This window comes from Calypte anna, chromosome 7 (assembly GCF_003957555.1).
Source record: "Calypte anna isolate BGI_N300 chromosome 7, bCalAnn1_v1.p, whole genome shotgun sequence".
NCBI classification, from domain to species: Eukaryota; Metazoa; Chordata; class Aves; order Apodiformes; family Trochilidae; genus Calypte; species Calypte anna.
The window spans coordinates 26,226,156-26,252,489 of record NC_044253.1 but is presented as its reverse complement, the minus strand read 5'-3'; the positions used below and the strand labels follow the sequence as shown (position 1 = coordinate 26,252,489).

Below are 26,334 nucleotides of genomic sequence, written 5' to 3'. Positions count from 1 at the left end.
TTGTCTGAATTTAAAAGCCTTTTCAACTCTCACCACAAAGAGGATGGATGAAGAAGGGATTGCTTACAGGTCTGCTCACCTCTATATGGTGCACACTAAGGTCATCTTCCAGGAAGTTTTTCCCAACACATTGGTGGTGTTATTCTTGCTCAGGTCCAGCATTGGGGAAGTCATCAAGTTAGGATAACAGCTGTAGGGCCAGCATTACCCTTCCTGGCCTGCTCCCAAGAGAGAATTTCTCCCTCGGTGCTATGCACATCCCAGCCAAGTTCACTCCTCTTGTCACTTTGGCTCACCACACTGTCCCTCTGGACCTCTGGCTCTCAAGCTATCAACTTATTTTCTCCTGCCTGGTGGGATGAAGCTGCTTGTTCTTCCTGTAAGCTTGGTGCTTGGCATGAGAGTCAGTGCCAGCTGTGGCCCATACACAGCTCCACATGCAATGGGAGGACAGCTGGGCAGCAGGAAGGGGCTGTCTAGCAAAGACAGTCATGTAAGCTGGCAGCAAGCCCAACTTCTAGCAGCTCAAGGCTAAAAAGGTGCCAAGTGAGTTTAGGAAACAAGGTCTAAGTTCAACCAAGAGCTACTGAAAGGTCCTTCCTACAGGAGATGCCAGGGAACAGATCTGCATATGACTGCAGCTTCAGCAAGTTATAAAAGAGCTGCCTGGCAGCAGCCAAACCCCAGACAAGTTCTACTCCAACACTCAAAACCAGAATCAGAGAATGTTTGAGATTGGAAGGGACCTTAAAATTCATCTAGTTCCAATCCTCCTGCATAGGCAGAGACACCTCCCACTAGACCAAGTTGCTCCAAGTCCCATCCAACCTGGCCTTCAACACTTCCAAAGAAGGGAGCCACAGCTTTTCTAGGCAACCTGGGCCACCATCTCATCACCCTCACAGTTAAGAATTTCTCCCTTATTTTTGACCTAAATCTCCCCTCTTTCATCTTAAAAACACACCACTTTGTTCTGTCACTCCATGATCCCTCCTCAGCTTTCCTGGTACCAGCTTTCAGGTACTGGAAGGTGCTTTTAAGGTCTCCCTGGAGCCTTCTCTTCCCCAGGCTGAACAACCTTCATAGGAGAGATGTTCCAGACCCTACTTGTTGAGGATAGTGCTCCTTGAAACTTAGTCATCTTTGCAAATTACACTCAAACAGGAAACATTTTATACTGGAATAGCCTCAGGGATTAGAATTATTTCTCTTCTTTAAGGAAAAGCTTTCTCTCTACAGACATTTTAAAATGAATGATTAAAGACCTGGAAGACACACAGCAAAACTACAGAAGTTCTCACAGGCAAAGCAAGAATGTCTCCTCTTTCAGGTTCTCTAAGCAAATCATCAGGACTGGTTCTGCAGCACCTGTGTATCCCAAAATTCAGCACTGACCAACAAGTGTTTCTGCCTCCAAATCTATCTGTGGAACTTTTGATCCAGATTTTATCAACAGTGGAGTGGAAAAGTATTTCAGGAGCATGTGACATCTGAACGAGCAGGAAACACTCAGTGTTACCACAGGCCACCCTTGCCATGAATCTTGCCAGGTTAGTGACCCACTGCCTACTCTTCCTCCCCATGCAGGTGAGTGTCACTGCCAGAGGCACCCTGCCAGCCCTGCCTGCTCCAGGCTGTTGAAACCTACAGATGCTGGAGGGCTGCCTGGATCCCACCACAGTAGAAGGTCAGGACACGTCCTCACACACCTTCAGTGCTACTGTTCAAGAGTTTGCAGAGAAATCAGTCAGTGTGAAGGTGGTGCAACTGCAAACAAGGAGCCTTTTCAGACCTCCCAGGGAAGATTTACACACCGTTTCTTTGGATTGGTGGATTTGCCTTACAGGAGGCCAGAGTTTTACACTCCCAAGGATATGACATCATAAATTCTTTAAACTTTACATCCTAATTGCACTATCATCCAGCCAGAGCTGCCTACTTTTCATTTCTCTGGGTTTTAAAGAGGTGGTAAGTCAGCTATAAATACAGTGCTAATTGCATGTTTAAACAATTGGCTAATAGCTTTCCTCTTTGGGGATCTACTGTGCATACAGAAGAGGTTGCAAAATGTTTCCAGCTCCTTTGCTGTGACTACATCATGCAGGCCATAAAGTTAATCCTCTTTTTACATCATCCAAAATCAAGCTAAAATAAACTTTCCCAATTTCTAGGCTTCAGAATCCCCATGTAAGAAGTTCCAAACTGGCCCTCCAGCCCATCACCTAGTGCTGCAAAAAGGCACAAACTACAGGTACAAACTACAGATGATGTCTTCAAGGAGGTAAGGTACTAAAATAAATGTGGTTTGGCTACTTGAAGAAAGGGAGATGTATCTTGTACTGCTCCCAAGCAGACACTGAACAAAGGTGGGAAGAATCCTCTTGGGAACTTGCCCAGATTTAAGGATGGAGAGAGCCCCATATCCCAACTTTCATAATTCAACTACTGAGCAATCACCAGAGTCAGGGCTGAGGACAGTAGCAGGAGTGCTGGAGGTAAGGAAAGGGACCCTCCCCACCCAGGGAATGATACCTAGAAGTTTCTTGCTGTCCAGTTTCTGTCTGTTCAGAGGGTTTGTGCCGTACAGCAGTGTATGGGCTTCTGAGTGAACTGTCTGCAGCTCTTCTAGAGTTGCTTTTCTTCCACGAATGCACTGAAAGAGGAAAGAAAAGGGGTGATGAAATCATGGATTAACTGCTTACCTCTTGTTAAAGAGTGTTTCACTCTTCTCTTTTTCCTAAGCAAATCATAAAGACAATGACTAAAAAAACCTTAAAATGCGTTCCTATGCATAAAAATTCCTTGTAAGGTACATTTTGGCTTAATCACTTATTCAAAATATTATCTTGACATATACAGTCAATTCACCATTTTTTACATTTGTTTTGAAAAAACCACAGAGCAGTTGCGAAATTACACAGGGGGTGCTCAGCTACTGAAGATATTACACACTTCAGTTGTAACCTATTATAAAGTGATTCTCTGGTGACAATGCATCCCTTCAAAACCACTCCCCAGTATCCTCACTATAATTGTTAATCTAACCTTAAAAATTCTCCCAAATGGAATGCTTTCCAAACTGAACCTTTCAGCAATTAAGGGTTTGTTATAAACTTTCTCTTCAAAAGCTTATCTCAGAAATCCTGTGAGATCATGTTTGTTGTCAGCTAAAAACCTGAACACATGTAAAATGAAATCTAAACACTCAAGATCATAGAAAAGCTTCAACTGACATCACAGAATCACAGAATGGTTTAGGTTGAGAGGGACCTTAAAAATCATCTGGTTCCAACCCCCTGTCATGGGCAGGGACACCTCCCACCAGACCAGGTTGCTCCAAGCTCCATCCAACCTGGCCTTGAGGACTTCCAGGGATGGGGCAGCCACAGCTTCTCTGGGCAACCTGGGCCAGTGTCTCACCACCCTCACAGCAAAGAATTTCTTCCTCGTATCTCATTTAAATTTCCTCTGTTTCAGTTTGAAACAGTTTCCCTTCATCCTATCACTCTATAACCTTGTCAAAAGTTCCTTCTCAGCTTTCCTGCAGTGCTTTCAGGTACTGGAATGCCAACCAGACCCAACTTTAATTAAAATTTTACAAATTGAGAAACTTTTCCTCTTTTTTTGTAGGAGTATAGGTTACCTTTAGGGCTTATCTTTTTTTGCCATCACCAATTTATGGTGGAAAACGTACTTGGAAACGCCAAATCTTGGGCATATAAGGACCATGCTGTGGCCTCTTTCACAGGAGCAAGTGCCAGGGTCTATCAGGTATTCCGGAGAAGACAACCAGCTCCTGGCATTTGAAAAAAATACCTCACCTTTTCTACTGGGAGATTGTGACTGCTTCTAAAATGTTGGCAGGGGAAATAAGAACCACGTTAAGAAAGCTCTGATGCTGGGCAAGTCAAGGGGTGGCCATGGGGAGAGAAGTTATTTTTAGAAATAAGGATTGACTTGCTTCAGAAACACACGTGCACTCCCTTGCCTCCAAAAAAATAAAAGCAGAGTACTATGTGATGTTTTTGTCATGATTTGGTCTAAAACACTTTAAAAAGAGCTGTCATTTCGAGAGGTTGCTTCCTACAAAAGGAATGACAGGATTATTACTCTCTGCAATAGCGATACTAAAATATAAACAGTTATCATCAAAATGTTGGAAGGCTCTGAAAGCCTCTTGCAGAGGTCCCAAGGTCACCCAAGACATGAGCTGCAACAAGCACCCTGCTGCACAGCCCACCCTGGATGACACCTCCTGCACAACTTCCACCCTGGCCTTCATCAAAGCCAGTTGCTTTTTTGAAAGCCTGTGTGTTCCTGGAGAAGTGGAGTTTCTAATGAGAACAAAAACTTTGGATATCTTAAAAGGGGGGGAAAAGGGGAGGAAAAAAGAAGTCATATTCCTAAAAAGAACAGACTTTCAAAATATAGAACTTGTACAAAGAGAAGGTCAAACCATGCTACCTGTTCCTGAGCTGCTGTTGCTCTGAAAGTCCTGTTGAATTCTGCTTGCTTTGCAGGAGGGTGCCACAGACAAGATGTTTCCAAGGCAGCAGCACTTATAGCCAAGCACCTCCTGCCTTTGCCCTATGTCACCCTCTCAGGCCAAAATCTAGCATGGCCAGTGCATTCTGAGGCCATGGGGACTCCCAAACCTTCCCTGGCCCACAGAAGAAACTCAAGATTTTGGGTTTTTTTTGTCTGTTTGGTTTTTGTTTGGGTTTTTTTTTGTCAAACCCAAGGCACAAGCCTCCATCACACATTGCAAAGTGCACAGGAAATCAGTTTGTAAAACCATTTGAGGCACAAGACAGCAGGAATCAAAGCATGGCAGGAGCACTTGTGCACTCTGCCTCTCTGAATTCTGGCACTCCTGCTCTCCAGTTTCTCTTTCATTTTCTCTGTGCTCTGCTCCACCACCTTGCATTTCCTGAGGTTAATGAGGAGGCAAAAATACAGCATCCCATTAAAGATGCAATAATCACAAAAATCCTAGACCCAGAAGGGATGGAAATATCTGGCAAATCCCCCTTGAATTTTTATCCTGTCTTCTTTTTTTGATTTTGAGCCTTAGTCCTCCCTTACAGGCTTTTACCCATATGCCAATTCTTTTCCTTTGAACAAGATGTACTGACCAATTTTCAGCTGCTCCATTTAGGGGATGTGCAGAAAAAGGATTTTGTATTTTTTTGGTATTATGTGGGGACACTGGGAGAATGGCTGCCTGCTGCAGTAACACACCAGCTTCTCTGTGGATATGAACAACTTCAGCTCCCTAAGATGGGGAAGGGCTGCTCCCATTTATAAAGTAGGTGTCCTTACCAAAACAGCCAAGCTCTCTGTACCTTAGGAGGGCATCAAAGCCATCCTTCCCCTTCAAATGACACCCATACCAAATGGAAATTATGAGTGGATCTAGAAGTCCCTTCTTTTCTGGAAGGAGAATCATAGAATAGAATCCCTAAGGCTGGAAAAGACCTGTAAGACCATTTAGGTCCAATTGTCAACCCAACACCACCATGCCAACTAAACCACATCCTGAAGTGCCACATTTACATGTTTTTTGAATATGTCCAGGGATGGTGACTCCACCACCACACTGGGCAGCCTGTTCCTCTAATTGACCACTCTTTCAGTAAAGAAATTTTTCCTAATATTCTTTTTACACTTCAACTTATTCAAAGAAAAAGTTACTACTTACTGGCACAAATATGTATCACAAATGTCACAGTAAGCATTGACTGGTTAGAAAGAATTACACGTGAGATGCCTTTTACCTTTCTCATCTCCCAGCCCATGCACAAGCTTTGTCCTCAGCTCTAACACAGACACTGAGAGAAGTAATTAAATCCCCCCAAAATAAAGCTAGAGAACACAACATATCCCTCACCCCTGTTTCCTTACCTATCACAATTTGTGTCTTAGTTTGTACCTCAGCCTGCTATCCCCACTCCTAATTTGAGCCGTTCACAGGATCAGAGCATCCCTATGGTTAGGAAATCCAGTAAGGGAGCTAGGAGGCCTGCATGGTTAAAAAAGGAACTGCTGGGAAAACTTAAGTGGAAAAGGAAAATCTACAGATCATGGAAGGGGGGGCTGGTCACTTGGGAGGAATACAGGACTGTCGTCAGAGGATGTAGGGAGGCAATTCGGAAAGCTAAGGCCTCCTTGGAACTTAACCTTGCAAGTCAGGTTAAGGATAATAGAAAGGGCTTTTTCAAATACATAGCTAGTAAAACTAACACTAGAGGCAATATTGGCCCACTAAGGGATGAGATGGGAGCCCTGGTGACAGAGGATATAAAGAAGGCAGAGGTGCTGAACACCTTCTTTGCCTCTGTCTTTACTCCTGCAGGGTTTCCGCATGAGCCCCAGATTCATTTAGCCCCAGAAGTAGTCGAGATAGATGAGGAGCTTGACATAGTAGATGAGGATTGGGTTAGGGATCAGCTGAGTAATCTGGACATCCATAAGTCGATGGGTCCAGATGGAATGCATCCAAGGGTGCTGAGGGAACTGGTGGAGGTCATTGCTAGGCCACTCTCCATCATCTTCAGTAAGTCATGGGTAACAGGAGAGGTGCCTGAGGACTGGAGAATAGCAAATGTCACTCCAGTCTACAAAAAGGGCAAAAAGGAGGACCCGGGTAACTATAGACCGGTCAGCCTCACCTCCATCCCTGGAAAGGTGATGGAACAACTTGTTCTTGTCGCTATCTCCAGGCATATCAAGGACATGGGGGTCATCAAGAGCAGTCAGCATGGTTTTATCAAGGGTAAATCATGTTTGACTAACCTCATAGCCTTCTATGAGGAAATTACTAGGTGGATAGATGATGGAAGAGCGGTAGATGTGGTTTATCTTGATTTCAGTAAAGCATTTGACACCGTCTCTCACAGCATCCTTGTAGATAAGTTGACCAAGTATGGGTTTGGTGATCAGGTAGTGAGGTGGATCAGGAACTGGTTGAAAGGAAGGAGTCAGAGAGTTGTAGTCAATGGGGCAGAATCTGGTTGGAGGTGTGTGACTAGTGGAGTCCCTCAGGGGTCGGTACTGGGACCGGTGTTGTTCAATATCTTCATCAACGACTTGGATGAGGGTATAGAGTGTACCCTCAGCAAGTTTGCTGATGACACTAAGCTGGGAGGAGTGGCTGACACACCGGAAGGCCGTGCGGCCATTCAGAGAGACTTAGACAGGCTAGAGAGTTGGGCAGAGAGAAACATGATGAAGTTCAACAAGGGGAAGTGTAGAGTTTTGCATTTGGGGAAGAACAACACGATGTCCCAGTATAGGTTGGGGGCTGACCTGCTGGGGAGCAGTGTAGGTGAAAGAGACCTGGGGGTCCTGGTAGACAAGAGGATGACCATGAGCCAGCAATGTGCCCTTGTGGCCAAGAAGGCCAATGGCATCCTGGGGTGCATTAGGAAGGGTGTGGTTAGTAGGTCAAGAGAGGTTCTCCTCCCCCTCTATTCTGCATTGGTGAGGCCACACCTGGAGTATTGTGTCCAGTTCTGGGCCCCTCAGTTCAAGAAGGACAGGGAAGTGCTTGAAAGAGTCCAGCGCAGAGCTACGAAGATGATTAAGGGAGTGGAACATCTCCCTTATGAGGAAAGGCTGAGGGAGCTGGGTCTCTTTAGTTTGGAGAAAAGGAGACTGAGGGGTGACCTCATCAATGTTTTCAAATATGTAAGGAGCGAGTGTCAGGGAGATGGAGTTAGGCTTTTCTCAGTGATTACCAGTGATAGGACAAGGGGTAATGGGTGTAAATTGGAGCATAGGAGGTTCAAGTTGAATATTCGAAAAAATTTTTTTACTGTAAGGGTGACAGAGCCCTGGAACAGGCTGCCCAGGGAGGTTGTGGAGTCTCCTTCACTGGAGACATTCAAAACCCGTTTGGACACGTTCCTGCGCGATGTACTCTAGGTGGCCCTGCTCTGGCAGGGGGGGTTGGACTAGATGATCTTTCGAGGTCCCTTCCAACCCCTAGGATTCTATGATTCTATGATTCTATGATTCTAAAAGTTCAGAAATCATGATTCTTTCATCTTTGAGGCTTTGCCTTGCCTGCTGAGCTTGCTCACTCCACATTATGCCGTCTTTCCTGACCTCCTTCCTGGCTCCTAAACCCCAGCTATTTAGCTCAGGAGCTGGCTTCTTAATCCCAATAAACATAATGGCTCTTTTCCTTGTTTCTTTCATGCCTCTTCCTGCACAAAACCTGACCTTTGGACTACCACACCACTTGTCCTCTCCCACTATTTTATACACATCCTCCTGCAGCTCTTCATCCATTTCCAGTTTCTCTTTTGCATTCTGAACAACCAAAAAAAAACCCCACCAGACTCATAGCTTGCTTTTATTCACCCTTTCACCCTATGATCTTTCACCAGGAAAGGATATGAATCTCAAGCAGAACAGTGAGCCAGACCTTGTTGTTCCAACTGCGGCCCCAAAAAAGCCACAAAACCAGTTATAAAGCTTCTCTCCAGAGACCAACTTCCCACCACCACCTCCTGCATGCCCTCAGTGATTTGCAATGGGAAACCTTGGGCACAGAGCTGCTCTCTGGATCTGTCCTGCTCTACAAGCAGACTCACGCTTGATGCTGTGCCAGGAATGCCAGGGACACTGCTCTGCTCTTGCATACAGCCCAGCCTTGGGTCTGGTTTTTCATGTCAGTCCTCTGCAGCTGCAATTAACCTTCAGCTTCCAGTCCCCATGCTTTAAACAAAGCAGGATTGGTGCCAAGAAATGCTTGGAGAGAGACCTGGGTTGAGGAACTCATTCTTCCTCATCCTGGTGGAGAAGCCCAGGGGTTTTATAACCCCCAAACCACACAGCAAACCCTATCAATTTCCTCCTGCTCTTGACGAAGGCTGGAGGATTATTCTGCACCATGATTGTGGGTTTTTGTTAGGGGGGCAGAACCTTTTATTGAGATTGCCTCAATTAGCCTAATTGTTGCTTTTAAATTCTGAATGTACACCAGAGTAATTGCCATATTTTATATAGCTAACTTAATTAAACCAACAGTACTCTCAACCACAACTCTCACTACATTTGGACAACTGCTTTCACTCCAAAGGGTCACCTTTAACCTCCTGCAGCTCTGCCATACTCTCACCTAGCTCACCCCAAATCCAGTGCACACGTTTGCCTCAGTGGGACACAAAACTGTTTTTGCACAACTTTCACAAATACATATCCATTTCACTGCTGAAAGATGAGAGTTGGGGAGGATGTGGTTTTCTTCTATTTTAAAAGAAAATTTGTGCCCCTTCTGGATCATCACTTTTATCTCTGAAAGCAATGGTGGGAACTTGGCACTTGGCAGGTTGTGTAGGAACCTCTTGGCTGCCTGATTCAAACAAGTTTTCACTTGGTTCATTTCTGAAACTTGAAGGCAAGCATTTGTTTGCATGCCTGATAGAAATATTTCTCTGTGAGCCCTCTTCTGCCTTGGGGCACATGTGCAACAGGAACACCTAAGGACATCTCCAGGAGAGAGACACTGAGAATTGCTTGTGCTTGCATGAAAAAGCAGAGCTGGCATTTGTTTTAGCATGGAGTCAGGGGAGGAATGTTAAACTCCTCCTGGAAGAGGACAGGAATCCAGCAGAGTCTCCTCTGATCTCTCACAGTGTGTATGGGATTATTTACTACATAGGGTTCTGTGTTTCTAATCTGTGCTGAGCAACTACTTGCAACCAACAGGATCAAACTATACCCATGGCCAGACCACAGCAAAGGGCTGGTAAGGAATGAAGGGGAAACATGAGGATACAGAAATGTCAAAGTTCAAACTGGCCTTTGACAAATGTGAGTTGAAAGAAATTGATTAAACTACATAATCACAAACAATTTTCACATCAGGCCCTCGGGCTTACTTAACTGGCATATAATGTCTGAGGCAGAGGACAACTGACCTGCAACACTGAAGATAAAAATGAGAGTGCACAGATGTGCCTGTCAGCAAGACCAGCTCATAAAAAAAAAAAAAAAAAAAAAAGAATAAAACAGGACTTCAGCAAAAAATCAGGTGTACAACCTGGAAAATTTCTGAGTGCTATAATCCAGGTTGTTGCTGATGATCTGCTGCAGACCTGCTACTTATTTGGAAAACATTCACCTCTTTCTGAGTGCTTGTGCCATGGCTAAGCAGATAGAGCAGTTATAATCCATAAAAAACCTGTAGATACATAGCAGGTTGCAATGGCATAAAGTGTGACCAGCCTCATATGAAGACCTCAAATAAAGTTTGCACATTTCACACACACTATTGTGGGTGGGGACAAAGGACACAGCTCATGCTGTCCCACATGGGGATTTGCCAGAAGCAAGAAGGATTTGAAAAAATAATACAACTATTAAAAATAACCATAACTATTGGACCAGACTTCAAAATTCCTTATAAATTGATCACATAATGAAGCATGTCACACAGAATGGAGCTTTCTATCTGTTAAGCCTATAGCATTCCCACAGGAGAATTCCTGTAGGAGACAAGTCCATCATCCCAAGCAATACCAACAGCTCATATCCATGCATGCCTAAAAAGCTGTCTCCTTGCCATGCAAGTGCACCTGATGTAAAGGTAATTTTTACTGAAGTATAACCCTATGTGATCCTTCACTCTGCTTGCTGATAGACAGGTTCTAACTCAGGAGCTTCAGAAGGGAGCAAGGAAGTGACCGAATGGCTTTCAAGCAGAGAACATAATTATGTTGGTCAAAGAGAGTGGAAAGTAAAAGAGTGGCTCCAGAGGAAACCTTATCAAGAACAGGAGTGTAGTGTGGAGGCAGGAAGAAGAAAGAGAAACAGGGAAAGGCCATGAAAAGAGTTAAGCTAAAGAAGGAAGCTTGAATGCAGGTCTGTGCAGTAGCAGGAGACACTGGAGGTAAAGGAAAAGCAACTAGAGAGAGAAGTGCAATGAGAGCTGATGAATGGCAGCTCAGACCTTGAAGAAAGCTGCCAAAGAAGAAAACACTGGAAATAAGGCATGTATTTATCATTTTCTGAAAAACGAAGGGTCAAGATGCAGCTGAGTATCACTAGTGTATCACCAAGGCCCAAAAGGAAACCAGGTGGAAAGCAGGAGAACTTCAAGAACACCACCAATTGCAAGAGGAACTGAAAATACCAACTGAAGGGAAACAACCTGGAATCATTCAAGGAAGAGCTTCACACATTACAGAACATCTGTCACACCAGTGACATCTAGGAGGCAAGGCAATTAGCACTGCACAATTCTACTCCTGCTTTGAAACTCCTTTTTTTTTTTCCCAAACAATAATCTGAAAATGAAATTAAACAGCTCTCCATAGACGGGAACAGGTTTGAAGTTCTTCCTTGTTCTCTTCAAAGATAAATAAGGGTATGATGGGAAACTTCAGGCAATGGCAATGCTGCCACCATGTGGAGATCTCTTCTGATTGCTCAGAAAGTATTTCTAGTTAGATGCTGAAATATACTGTGTGATTCAGTTCCCTCAAACGCTCAAAGAACCGATTAACACATCACTGCTACCAGTTATGAAAAATAATTGTTGATCACAATTATTTAATCATTAGTCTTTTTATTTCAGTATCTAAGCTTTTATCTTCATTTGCCTTGCTCTTAAAAATGGATATCCTGTGCAATTCATTTAACCTTTTGTGCTGAAAGGGCTTTGTTACATCCTCGCACCCTCATTCTTTTGACAGTATCTTCACTGTAGCTTGACCACTACTTATCAAAGAGTATTAACAAAGTTATTAAATTACAGAAATAGTGTTCTTGTTCCACAGCTTTTGTGGTTATGATTGGAGTGAAAGCAAGTAACATAGTCTCTTCAGATCTTGCTAGTATCTTTGACTGTTTCAAAACCAGAGCTTAGTAAGGACTTGCAGTTTACAGGGAGTTGGACCAAAAATTAGAGAAGCAGTTTCACTGACAACTTGGGCAAGAGCATTCTCCAATGTTTCGTGACATTTCTAAAGGTCAGCACAATGGAACAAAATCAGATTGAAAGAAAAGTACTCCTGACAGACAAAAACACACACACAAGCATAAGCAGTTATCTAGGAATGGATTAAATTTAGTCCACATATGGCAAAACATTGCCAACAGCTGAAGCTATAAAAATACCAGGCTAGGATGCAGTATAAAGTTTGCACATCCAGGCTGCTATCAACAGTCCAAGCTACAGGGTCAGTATATATACTATCATCCAGACAAGAAATCACCTCTACAAAAATGTTAATAATCTAGCAGTCAAGTCATCCAGACAAATCTAAATTCTGCCTTGCTTCTATGCACCACCTCATCTCCCTCTTTCTCTGATATTTTTACTTACCTCACACTTGCCACGGAGACCTGTCTCCTGGAGCCGGGACCAGATGCTCTGGATCCTCCCTGCGTGCTCAGGGTGGCTGTTTGTGTTTCCACAGGTACACTGGTGTTTCAGCATCAAGGTGTCATATACAAGGCCTGCAGCAGAGATTACAAAATTGCTTTCCATTAAAAAAAAAAAAAAAGTAAATTAAAATATATAAAAATTGATACATATATTGGGAAAAAAATGTGAGTTTGCTTTTTTCGTTTGTTTTGGGGTTTTATTATTATTATTATTTTTATTACAATATTTTATATTCAACTGAATTCTTCTAGACAAAGCCACAGAGCTCAAAGAAATGAAACTCCAAGATAAATTCCGAGGTGCTGCTTTGAAACAGCTCCAAGCCTGTAACTATCCCTTCCTCTGGAAATCCTCAGCCGGTATGGAAATCAGTCACCAACATCTCTGCAGGGTGAAGTTATGAGAGTGACCAAAGAAAGTGACAACTGCAAGCATCAGTATGAGTACAGAAGTGCCAGCATAAGAATGTGATCCAGGGGGGACCAACTTGAAAAATTTCAGCTGTATCCTTTTATAATAACAACACTAGGGATTAAAAAACAGAAGGAATAAGTCATTAGCAGGCACTACGTTTCATAAAACAGTTTGTGCTAAAGCCTTCTGCCTCACCATTACTTGACAACATACTAATTAAGGCTATTAGCACACACTTGGGCATAATTATTCAGCAAGATATGCAGGTATTTAGCAATGTTGTTTCATTTGAACGTGGGAGTTAGGCAGCTAAATCCCCTTGCATTACCAAGTATTTATGGCATGACAACAGTGTAGGTGACTGATTCATGCTCCAGAGTTGCCCTGGTACGTTTTTTGGAAGGGGAGTTATGATTTCATAGCCAATGTGCCACTGGAGGAAAACAGCAGGTCCTCATTGCTTTGCAGTCCTGGGGACAAAAGACCTTTTTTTTCACTTTAAGCAAGAGCCACACTCCAGTATTTAAATCTACTGTTCCCTTCAGCCAGACGCTCCAGAAAACAGAACAAAAGGGGTTGGATTTTTTTTTACCCCAAGCAGTAAAGGCTTCTTGCAGGAAATGTCAGAAGGCACCGTATAAAGTTGCAAACCAAAAGTATTGGTGAGCAAGCCAAAGCCTTTGAATTAGCAGCAAAGGTAGGGGCTGTTCCCAGATCCCTATGTTCAAGGTTTTGCACCCCAACCAGTTTAATGAACTTGGACTGGGAAGTTCTCATGACCAGCCAGCCTTACCACTGGGCTCCTCCAAAATCCCAGGTAAGCACACCTATGCTGCAGCATGAACACAGACCTAGGAGCTCAGGAGAGCCAGCTTTCATGTAACAAGTTCAAGTTCTGATAAAACAGCAGGATCTGCAACTGCAGGAGTTCAAAGGGGCTTGTAAGAAACCAGATGCTGAAAGCATCCATGGACACACAGCCTGGAGGTGAGAGCTGTGCTGCTGCATGTACCCAAGCTTGGCTCAAGCTGCAATCACAGCTTTTGACAGAGTGTGGGCATGTTCTGCCACTGAAAAATTTGGCTCTCACCTCTGGGGACAACCCTGGCACTGACACTTTCAAGTAATTCAGCCTTTGGGGAGGTATCTGGCAATTCCTTGCTTTGCTGTAGGTGAGCACAAAGTAAAAAAAAACAAACAACAAAACCACATTCAGTTCTAGGAAGAGAACAGAGTATGGGTTAATTGACTGCCTTTGGGTTAGCCAAAGTTCAGCTAAGTAAGATCGTGCTGCAAAGCTCCTCTGTAGAGGTCTTTCACGTTTCATTCACAATATCAACCTTCACAAAGAGCTGTTGGGCAAAGGCAAGCACTGTAGATGTCACCTGAGAAGAAGCTGGAGCCCAGTGGTGAGGCTGGCTGCCCAGGAGAACTCCCCAGTCCAAGTTCATTAAATTAGCCCAGATTAATCTATTTTTGAAAAGAACTCATCTTCAGGGGACATTGTGCATTTTGACAGAAGTATTTGTTACCCAAAAGAACCCCATGGGGATGTGCCCCTAGACCATATCAGACTGTGTGAGGTTTGGCTAAATCATTCATATTAAAGAAAGGAATGTGGTTCTGTCTTTGATTTTCAGACAGATCTACAGGGACAGCAACTAGGCTTTACAGATTTAAAGCCAAAAGCTGCATGTGAATCTATTCAACACAGAACCACAGAATGGTCTGGGTTGCAAGGGACCTTAAAGTTCCTCTAGTTTCAAGTCCAACAGTATATTCACAGTAGAAAGAAGTACAAGCAGCAAGTTATTCACCACATAGCTGCAAACTTGTCCAGGTTGTAACCCTGGCTCCCTCTAGTCCATGGGCACTCTGCTGCTGGCATTAGCAGGGTAAGAACTGCACACTCGCTAAAAGATGGTGCAGTTGAGGCATTCAGTTGATGGCTAAAGAGAAGGGTAGGGGAAAGTCACACTGCAGGGAGCACAGGCAAGAGAATTCACTATTGGAAATGGGAAAAGTACAATATGACATAGGAAAGCTATGAACAAGAAGCTGCACCTCATTTGCAAAGGTCACTCTAACCTGGAGATAAATCCAAGGGTAGTTCATGCCATACTTTCATAAATTCGTGGAAGAACAATCAAGCTTTTTCATGCAGCCTTTTCTTGCTCAGCTCCTGGAATCCCAGATGATGCTTAATGCTGTTGATCTAACAAATATTTTCACTGCTCAGGAGCTGGGCATAACCTGGCAGTGAATTAGTGTACTGATTTCACAGCAAAGCCGGAAGGGATCTAAGACGATGCAAGTAGTTGATATGTGCATCTGTATTGTAAGTTTCTTTTTAAAGGGTGTTTTCCCAAAGTCTTTAAACAGTAACCCCTGAAAAACTATCATGATGCAACTCAAGGTACATATATAAGGCCATGTGAACCAGATTAAAGGTTTCCATCATGGTCTCTAATTTGTAGCTGGGTAACCCTAGAGCCTGGCAGGGCAGAAGATCAAACCAAAGATGATTGCAAATGAAAAAAACCAGTTTTTTTAATTGACCTTATGTTCTTCTCACATTCTTGACTTGTCTTCCTATGGTGCACCAGATTTGCCAGGTATCTCCCAGGGTTTTTGGGAGGAAGTTGGATGTCAGCTCAGAAGTAGGCTGTGGTATTTATCAGCTTATCCTATTCGGTGCTGCACTGATGAGAGCAAAGACTGTGGGTGAGATCCCAGGCAAACACTGTGGGACCTCCTCATCCACATCCTCAAGAGCTGGAAAGCCTCATGTGTTTAAAACACACGTGTGCATCTAAAATGGGGTTTGGTAACTGAGCCTATTCAATGTGTGGTTAAAGAAAGTGTTTTAGAGAAGTGGGTGGTAGGACACCTACTCATCTCTATTTGTTAAAAGAGGCTACAGTGGGGTTCATCTATAAAGTTTCTCCTTTCTGAAGGATTCAGTGATAACAGCAGTGTCTCAGTGAAGTTCTTCTGTTCTGCAACTGCACATCACTCAACATTTCTTCTTTCTACAAACTAAACCACTGGAAAAGAGGGAACTGCTCCAAGTTCCTTCCTGTGGTTGAGGACACTCCAATGAAGACACACGCACACAAAGGAAGGCTTGGCAATTTAAGCTTAAAATACAAAGCTACATTGGCCATTACAAGTCAAATTAAGTGGTGCTGGAAGCAATACTCAAAGACATGAGGACAATAATTTTTAAAGGTCAGCACTAAAGCATATCCAACTTGCTTTTCTTGGCAGAACAAACATATGATTTGAGGTTCAGATAATTACGCTTCTCCGCACAGAAGAGAATAAATGCCTTCATCAGAAATGAAAAATACTTTAATGCAGAACATCAGAGTAATTTGTGGAACCATTTTTACAGGAGATCAGAGACTGGATAATTGGAGTTATGCAAATTAATGGCCTAACCTGAGAATTCTTATTCAAGTGTGTAGAACAGTGCAGGCAGAGGTATTCATTAAAGTCAAGGGGGCTACTTGTGCTAGCAAGGGCAAGTTCAAGGACTAACTCTCTTTTATATGCTAGTAGGAAGGAAAATTAAATGTCATGCTTCAGGACATAAAACTGATTGTTTGAAGAAGTCAGGAAGGGTACTGTTTTCACTTTCATGTGGGATAATGCACATCATGTTTCAGCAGTGTATTATGTTGTTCTTTCCTTATATCTTTGAAGTCCCAGGTACTGGTCAATGAGAGAGACAGGAAAATAAATTATACATAAATCCCAGAATTTCCCACTGTCTTGTCCTAACTCTGTGCAGTGAAAGCATTAGCATTTTCTATATAATATCCCAAACATGAAAGTGATGAACAATTCCTTTGTCTGTTGGACAATAAATGATCTCTTAAGAGCCACATTCATGTCTAAAATGATCATGGTTGGCTTTGTTAGGGCCATTGAATGAGGTCTGTTTTTTTCAGTCCTCTCCCAAAATGATCACAACAATTCAAATCTTAATTTCTCTGAAATCCAAAGCACATAATCATGTTAAGATCTGTCTCCAAAGCAGCCACTTATCAAACAGATGAATTTTCCTAGTGAAAAAGAAGCCTGATGTACTTTAGCACTGCTTGCATAGCAAAATACCCACAACTTTAATTTCCTGCCTTTCAAAGAATAGTTCAATCTTAGTGATTAAGCTTTAGCATCCATCTCAAAAAACACCATCCCCTGAAACACCATGGACAACTTGAAGAAAACATTAGCAAGTGAGCTTGCATACATGTGCTCAGCAGCTCCAGCACCTGCCTTTTCTCTTGGTGCTTGCATGACCAGGGCAGTAGGCTCTTTTTTTCCCTGCCACTATTAAGCAACTATGACTGTTAATTAAACTGTTCCTTCACCTCTTATGTGAGATGAAAGGCTAGTTATAGGACTAGTATAAAGGACTCACCTTCATGCTCTGCACTTTTATTAGTGCTAACAGATGTCCACCAGCATTTCTAGAGAACTGCCCGAGTTAGAAGGCAAAGGAAAAATTAAGCCCTTGGAGGTTTAACATTGGTAAATGCCATAAAAAGATATTTTACAGGTGAACTACACTAAGTACTCTTCATATCATCACACTGGCAATGCTATATAAAAGCAATGAGATATTCCATCTCTTCTTTTACACCACTTTTAATTTTTTTTTTAAAGCCTCCAAGGAAAATCAATCATAACATTGTAACAGTGCCTTGCAGCACAGTTCTTAAAATCTGCATTTTTGCCATTACTTGTAATTTTAACTGAAATTCAGAGGTACATATCTAAGTCAAACTTATATCCTCTGGTAGGAAATGTTATTGTAAGTTCAAAGTCTTGTGTATGATTGACAAGGCAACTTAAATACTGGAAGAGGAGAAGGGAAGAAAGAGAACAAATGAGTAATCTCTTAAAGCAGGGCCAGGCTTTCTTGCTTTTAAAGCACCAAGGCTTGAATCTAAGTGTCTTAGCTGCTCAAGTTTCATCTTGTGTGACAGTGAGCCAGGGGACTACCCTTCTTTGTATCCTTGGCAAAAGCTAGAATCTAAAATAATCTTGCTATAACTGGTTGTATTAGAAAGAGAGTTTTGCTAAAATTCAGGGTTTCAATATTAAGAACAAATAGACTTAAAGGGCTGATTTGCAAAAATGAGAGACTGCTTGGGATTTTACTGAGCTGATCACACATGCTTCCCACCCTGCAGCCAGCAGCTGAAGAGCAAAGCCATATTTAACATATCCCTATTACAACACCATCCATGTCTGCAAATAAACCCAATTCACAGTGAGGACTTTAACGATGCAAAAACTGTGGGTTAAATAAGAATAAATGGATAAGGGAAAGTGAAACAAACGCAAGAGTTACTCTTATTTGGGCATGCTGGATTTCCCCCCACCCCCTTCCCTTTCCCAGAGCACACATCACATCACTAAATGTTCATTCACAAAACAGAGTGTGACATTTGGGGAAGAAGGCGGACTTCCAAATAAGTCTGCCTAATCATACCCAACGTAGGACTTGAGAAGTTGCACATAAATTACCTTTCATCTGTTACTAAGGCTACTGAATAAACAGAAAGGATTTTGGTGGAAAGAAGTTGGTTGTTAGGATTCAGGAAGAAAAATTATTTTTGGCCTTTAATCTTTGTGGGGAGACTAGCACCTTTTTTAACTTTTGGTTTTCACTAGGCAAAGGCAGAATTGCATTAATAATTTTCCTCCGAGTTGAAGACTGAACAGGTAAGAAAATACTCTTCAGTCTATTTGTCTACTCAAGACAACTTGAAATATCAACTCACCTCATTTTCCTGGGTAGAGACTGTGTTACAGAAGGAGGGGTAGGCTGGCACTGAGCCTGGGATGGATAACTTATGGCATGAGATTATGCAGGGACTAGAGAAGGTGCAGAAAATATATCCAACAGATACTGCATTTGGCACACTGGCCTTTTCCAAGAACATTACCTCTTTTCACCTTGTATCAGCAAACGACTCGTTCTTTTCGTTATTTTATTATTAGATATATAATTTAAATACTGCACTAGGCTTCTATTGACTTTTTCAGGTTGTTTTCTGTCTGAATTGTAGGGTGTATGTCCCTCTGAGGAAGGGCCAAGCAAGACAACAGTGTAAGATAACAGAATCCTTGATGAAGACAGGATATTATTGTGCTCATACACAACTGAGACATGGCCCTCAAGCAGGCAGCTTTGCATGGACAGGGCAAAAAAGTTCAACATAAGGCAGAATTATAAGGACAACCCCACCACTAAGACCTCCAGTGCCACAAAACATTACCTGTTGTGAACCTTGGCTTAGTGGGTGGCTCCTGGACAGACATCGGGAAGGTGGCTGAGGCAGGTGAGGACTGTGCACGGGACAGGGGCCGATGGCCTCCAAAGGAGACAGGCATGCCAGCTGCCTCCAGTGATGCCTGGTAGTTTCTCAGTTGGTGAATACGTTGCTGCTCCAACAGAAGGGCTTGCTGTAGGAAAAAGAAGCAGGTAGTTGCTGAAAGTCTTTCTGTTGCCTTCGTAAAAGGGTTTTTTAAGAGTTTATCAAGTTTGCAGGCTTGGAATTCTATCCCTGATAAATCAGCACAAGTCGTAAATGAAGATGTGCTCATTCCTAGAGCAAAGTCAGCCAGGTGCAGCAGGTTCAAGCTACAGCCCTGAAGCTGATGCAAGCTGATAAGGTCACTGGCAGAAGCAGACCCATCCTCCCCTTGGGCCTGACCACATCCTCCTCCTCTCCCTGTGTCTCTCCACTGCTGCAGAGGTGGATGCATCAGATCAGGAAGCAAGTCCAGCTCAACCAGACCCCAGACAGAAGAGGGTCTTTTCAACCGAGTTGGTCTTCTGAGCAGCCACAGCAGCAGCTGGACAGGCTCTTGGTCAGAAGAGAGACGGCTGCTCCAGCTTTCCACACTGCAACCACAGCCTAACAGTCTTCCTTTTTACTGCCCATATATTAATAAGATTACTCAGGTGTGAGCATGCATCCAGGACTAGGCCAGGGGGTGGTGGGCTGCACTTGGAGAGTAACAGGCTTCCCATGGTCCATCATGTTACATTGAATGAATGTATTTATCTACTAAGGTGGTGAGGTTCAGGTGTGACTATATAAACCAAGTAACACTTTGTACAAGCGTAGCTGGCAATGGCAGTCATCTTTCAAGGTGGGGCTGCTATGACAAAATTGCTCAATAAGGAATTAAAAACACGGTCTCTGAGCAGTGGCATGCACAGGGAGCAGGAGAGTCAGCTCTGCAATGCCAGGAATCACAGAATCATGGAATAGTTTGCGTTGGCAGGGACCTTACAGATCACCTACCTCCAATCCTCCTGAATGGGCAGGGACACCTCCCACTCAACCAGGCTGCTCTGAGCCCCATCCAACCTGGCCTTCAACACTTCCAGGGATGGGGCTGCCACAGCCTTTCTGGGCAACCTGGGCCAGTGTCTCACCACCCTCACAGCAAAGAATTTCTTCCAGATATCTCATCTGAATCTCTCCTCTTTCAGCTTCATACCATTCCCCCTTGTCTTATCACTTTGTGCCATTATAAAAAGTCCTTCCCCAGGCTTCCCGTAGGCCCTTCACGTACTGGAAGGTGCTCTAAGGTCTCCTTGGAGCCTTCTCTTCCACAGGCTGAGCAATCCCAACTCTCTCTCAGCCTGGCCCCATAGCAGAGTCGCTCCAGCTCTCTGAGCATCTTTGTGGCCTCCTTTAGAATTTATTTGCTCCAACAGCTCCATGTCCTTCCTGTGCTGGAAGGAAGACAGCAGCAACGTGGAAAGGACTACAGGGAACAAGCCTGTCATCACTGATTCATGGACACTGAGACTGCAAAGCCAGCACCAGCTCCTTTCCCTAACTGCTGGCTGGGGATTTACTCAGGGAGCTACACGCTGGCATGGCTACAGCAACCTGCTCTGGGCTGCAAGGCCTGTGAGGGGGTGATGCACAGCTGTAGATACAGTCAGATGCTGAGTGCTAAGGGCTGCCAAGATGAGCAGAGCACTGATTCTTTAAGAGATTTGAAACCTTCTCACCTCCATTACTGCTACCACAACAGGCAGCTTCTGGGAGATTGCCATGTAATTGGAAAGCTTATGCTATTCTATACTGTTATGGGATTTATTACTTACAATCCACATGCCTCTGGTGTTTACCCACAAAAGTAAGCACAGCTGTAAACCCTGGGATCTGCACTTCTGGAGAAGGAACTCCCTCCAACAAACTTCATCCCTCCTTCCCTTATGCATCCCTTCTCTGAGGCAGTCAATTTGTTTTAAAATATAAAATCGTCTGCTATTATTTAGTCCTCCAAAGTGTTAAGACACAATTTGTCTTCCCAAAGAAAATAAACTGATTGTGGTTCAGTGGCTGCAAACACACTGGGTTCTGTGCTGGTGATCCAGACTCTCCTCGCTCAGACTTCTGAGCTGACACTGACTCCAGGGAAGGATGGCACTAATTTTACCTGCAGGTTTCATTACGTAGCAAACCCTCACGAGATGGTTCCTCTTAAGCTTCTACCAGAACAGTACAAGGCAACAATCTTCTAGAAAGAACCAAGTCCCAAACTTAATATTTTTAGAACTCACCTGACGGAAGAGCAGCTCCTGCTCAGCCTGTCTCTGCCCAGACTCCAGCTCCTGCTGTGGCTCTGCTTCCTCCTCATCACTCTCAATTGGCTCTTGCTTCACTTGCACCATATTGGTCAGCCCTGGGGCCTCCTTTTGACTTGTGACTCTGTCACTGTATGGCTCCTCCAAAAGGGCTTGGTGTTCCCTTAACTCTTCTTCTGTCTCCTCAGGATGGCTTTCATGCTGGCGAGCTGGTTCATTGGGTTTTGATATGATCTGAAAACAACACAGAGGTTTACTGATAAATAAAAGGTAACTGATCACAAATGATGTTCACTCTGTTCTCCTCAAAGAACCAGCTTTGCAATAAGAATTATGAATTATAGCTTGATTTTCTAAACTAGGGCCAAAACAACCACTAAAGGGAAAAGTCAGGTCAACCTTGGCACCAGGCACTATGAAATCCTGTGTCCTAAGTAGCGATGGCCCCTTTATTTTGCACTTGATTTCCCCCCTAAAGAAATAAGAGCCTCTTGTGCCTGCACTCGTATGAATGCTACTCCATTCACAGACCAGCACAGGAGAAGCATAATAACCATCAATACGTTTCATAATTACATTCTGAAAAAAACAGTAAGAGAGACACAAGCCCTCTAAGAGGGTTTATGCTACCTTGCTCGTCCAGCTTCTTCTTGAATCCCCCCCTGAATTTCATCTGTCAAGAGAGAGGCCATCTTAGAAAGATTCCTCCAAAACCTGCACTCTTATGAAATCAGTTAGGAGGAGACTGAGGACACTCACAGCACCAGTACAGAACCAAAGTGCAAGAGCATTGTTCTAACCAGACCTTCCTAACTAGAGGCAGTGAACATCTTTGAAAGTGGCTGCTAAAACAAAGGGAAAAGTAAAGTTTTCACTATAATTCACACAGGTTCAGATATTTTGAGAGATAAAATTCATAGTTCTCTGTCTCAGACTGCTTATGATTTTTACTGGGAACAAAAAAAGAAAAAAAAAAGTGAACTGGTTTTAAATCCAGCATGGGTAAATAAATCCATTTCCTTTCTTTACAAGAGCTCAAAGCTGTAGCCCTTTCATAGGCTTATAAAGAAACTGCTGAACTTTGAAAGTTGCCAGGGCAGAGCTTTAATAAGGATTAGGTCATTGGTATGAAAAGTAATATTGATTTTAAATCTAATAAAGCTAAATCAAAACAAGGTTATTGAACACATGCAGAAGGAGTGACTACTTGTAAGTAACTTACTCTTTGAAGAACAGTGGCTCAGATCTGAAACTAAGTCTTTTCCCCTAGATGTAGGAAGTGAGGCTCTACTGTAAAACTTAAGCAAACCAGTCCAAAGCAGATTTAGGCAGACCAAGGTAATATAAAGGATTAATTGCCTACAAGTATCACAGCAAGGATGTCAAGAGGTTGGCTGATAGCTACAGCAGAGGCTCTCAAACAACTGGGGCTCAAGGCTTTTAAAAATGGGAGTACTGCAAGGACTGGGACACACAGGGCCATGGCTTCCCAGCACTTTGTGGGTTACTGTCTTTCCAGTGTGTCAGCTCCTGAGGAGAGCAGGACACACAGAAGGGAATTACATTGCCTAGAAGCTTTAGGCAAGACCCTCTGGGGTTTAGATGCCCCCCAGTAGAGATGGGGGTGCAGTCCATCCCCTCTTTGTAACAAGAGCTGCTATTTTTGTACTGACCAACAACTGTCTGCTGTTGGCAACAGGGCTTTGGTTTCTACAAAAGTTTCTTGGAAGAAAGGGGATCCACCTATCTAAACAAGGAAAAAGTACCTTTGCCAACAGGTTAGCCAAGCTAGTAGTCAGAGCTTCAAACCAAAAACCACAGGGGAGGGAGCGGTTCCCCAACAAGTAACTAAGGGAGCTGGGGACAAGGGCGTGGGGTGCTGTGAGCAGAAAGGAAACCAGAGCTGAGGTGGCATCCCTTTGAGCACAGGCATATACAGAAGGAGATGCCTGCACAGCAGCCTGAAGGGGAAGATCTCAAGTCTGTTGTAGGGAATCATAGAATTGTTTGGGTTGGAAAAGACACTTAAGGTGAAGTCCAACCACTTGGCTGGATGCCTCTCTGAAATGCCTTTACATTAGAGCCTGCAGCATGGGGACCCAACAGGAGGATTAGAACCTATTATCTCCTTGTGATCATGAAGACATGGGGGGACAGGATTCTGTGATGGAATGCTGTTGCATGGCTGCTGCAGACATCCCAATAAATGAGGTCTTTTTCAAACACCTGGAAGAAGCCTCACATTCAGACTTCACCTGAGACTTTAACCATCCTGTTATCTGCTGAAAGGACAAGACACAGAACACCAGTGGTCCAGTTATTAAAGAGATTTCAGTGCACTGATGACAAATTCCTGATCTAGGTGAGCCAGAAAGGAAGTTGGTATACTGGACGTGATAATTACACAAGAGGAAGTTCTAGCCAGGGATGCAAAAGTCAGAGGCAGCACTGATTACAGTAACCATGAGATGGTGGAGTTGGGAGATCTGGAGAGAACATGGCAACAAGCAGGATCACAGCCCTAGATAACAAGATAGCAGACTTCAACATCTTCAAGAATCTGTCTGGCAGGCTCTTCCCTGGGGAGGAGAGGGCTCCAAGAGAACTGGTTGATACTTAATGATCCTACAAGTTCAAGAAAGATCCACCCCAACACTCAAGAAATCATGCACAGGTTGCAGAGAGACTGCAGAGATGAGCAAGGAGCTCCTAACTGAACTCAAGACATGAAGAGGTGGTGTACAAGTGTTGGAAGCAGGACCTGCAACCCAAGGGGAGTAGAGAGTTGCTGTATGATCTTGTATGGATAATGGCAAGAAAGCCAAAGCCAACCTGGACTTGAATACAGGAAGGGACATTAAGGGCATCAAGAAATAAAAAGGAAGACGAGGGAAAATGTGGGCCCACAGTGGAATGAAGAATAGGTTCTGGTGACAAAAGACATGAAAAAACGCCATGACATTTAATGCCTTCTTTACCAGTAAGACCAGCCTCCAGGAATACCAGGCCTCTGAGACCAGAGAGGAAGTCTGAAGCAAGGAAGACTCACCCTTGGTGGAGGATTACTAGGTTTAGGGAACGCTTAAAAAAAACCTGGACACACATAAGTTTGTGGGGCCTGATGGACTGCACTTACAGGCAACAGGCCATGAAGCAATAAGCACAAAATAAAAGATTAAATTCCTTCTGAACACAAGAAAGTGTATTTTTTTTTTTTTTTTACTGAGGGTGGTCAAACATTTGAAGAGGTTTTGGAGTCTCTGTCTTTGCAGATACTCAAAAAGCAATTGCATATTCTTTTGGACAATCTGCTCTAGCTGACCCTGCTTGAGTAGGGACATTGAACTAAATAATCTCATGAGCTTCCTGACAACTGAAGAGATTCAGTGATCAAAACTTCAAGGATTTCTGTGAGGTACCCTTCCTTTTCATCCCCAACACTTTCATTACTTCATTTCACATTGGATAACCAAACCATGTGAACCGAAAGGCAGTATTCCCATCAATTTTCTTTAAGCTTACTTAGGCTTCATGAATATAATCTGTTTTAAAGATAACTAAATAATCATAAACCATCTTCTGCTGCTATTTTTTTCTGCTTGGATTGCAGGTCTCAAGCTTTGAACTTAATACCTTTTGAACTTATGAACTATGCCAGGTAATTGCTGGGAAAATAACTCAGAATGTCATTGTCAAATCTAATGGAAATGAGAAGCAGTGTAATTCCCTAGAAGTTTTAAATTATTACAACTCCATAAAAATGTAAGAAATAAATGAAAAGCACAATGAAGGCTGAAAGATCAAGTGGTCGATGACAAGGACATTTGAAACATTCAGTTTGCTCTCCTAATTCAAAGTGAATCTCTTGGTATGTCATTTGTTCTAGTTGCTACAACCCTATTCTTTATGGACAATTTTACAAAGAAAGCCATTTGTTATGAACATGTACCATGGTAATATATGAGTATGTGCATCCCATTAAAACTCCCTAAAAATACTCAATTCTTGCAATTTTATGAACATGTTTGTGTAATTTAAGAGAATGTAAGGTAATAAAAGTGCAAAAGAATATATATAAGGATTAGACAGCACTGAAAATGCTTACACATCTATCTGAAATAGTAAACAATTCCACAATGCACCATTAATAACATAACATTCCCTTAATTAGCTCTCTAGCTTCCTTTGCAACAAGGTTACTCCTTGATTTTCAAACACAGTTGCCTCTGGCTACCACATGCTGCCAACATCAAACACTGTTTAAGGCACTGCCTACCCAGCCTCGGACAGCCAACTACTTCAGTAGAAAAGAAACTATAGAGCCCAAGTCACAAGCACTTTTAAAAGACTAGGTGCAGCTGGCAAGATTTCTCATCTGTCTCTGAAATAGAAAGAACATAACAAAAAAATCATAGCATGTCACAGTCGAAGGAAAACCAAAGAATTCATTTATCTGTGGAATGCTTTGTAAGGGGAAAAAAGCTGCATTTCTTTGCTAGTAAAAATTCAGGTCAGCTGACAGATATCTGATTTATGTACTAGAAACAATATATCTACTTATTCATGGTACCTTCTCTGTAGTGGTGAGTTCTTAGGACATGGAAGACCTTGAAGATACTACTAACCAGGCTACAAACGTCTGTTTACTCATCACAAACTAAAGAGGCCCCAACAGAAAAATGCCTGAAAAACTCCTAGGATACAACTAATACTCTTTTTCTTTAGGCAAGAAGTGTAACAGGGACCTGTCTGGTGGCTGAAGAGCACCTTGGGAAGCAGAGGCAGAGCTGAAGAACTTATATAGGACTGCACAACAATGCTTCTATCAGAAAGACCAACACATCAGCTCTGGTGAAGCTGGGCACCCTCTGAATGTCTCTCCTAAGAC

At 43.1% G+C, this 26,334-nt stretch overlaps 1 protein-coding gene across 17 annotated transcripts in view; it reads right to left on the bottom strand.

The window, feature by feature from the left end:
- The window catches only part of HDAC4 (histone deacetylase 4), a 259,775-nt gene that overhangs the window by 35,883 nt on the left and 197,558 nt on the right, over window positions 1-26,334 (bottom strand). For all 17 annotated transcript variants that reach the window (XM_030453803.1, XM_030453800.1, XM_030453789.1 and 14 more), the window contains 4 exons: window positions 21,423-21,680; window positions 19,111-19,297; window positions 12,338-12,471; window positions 2,533-2,653 (listed from right to left, as the gene is read on the bottom strand). In XM_030453803.1, coding sequence (XP_030309663.1) covers window positions 2,533-2,653; window positions 12,338-12,471; window positions 19,111-19,297; window positions 21,423-21,680 — 700 coding nt within the window. The remainder of the gene's footprint in view (window positions 1-2,532; window positions 2,654-12,337; window positions 12,472-19,110; window positions 19,298-21,422; window positions 21,681-26,334) is intronic.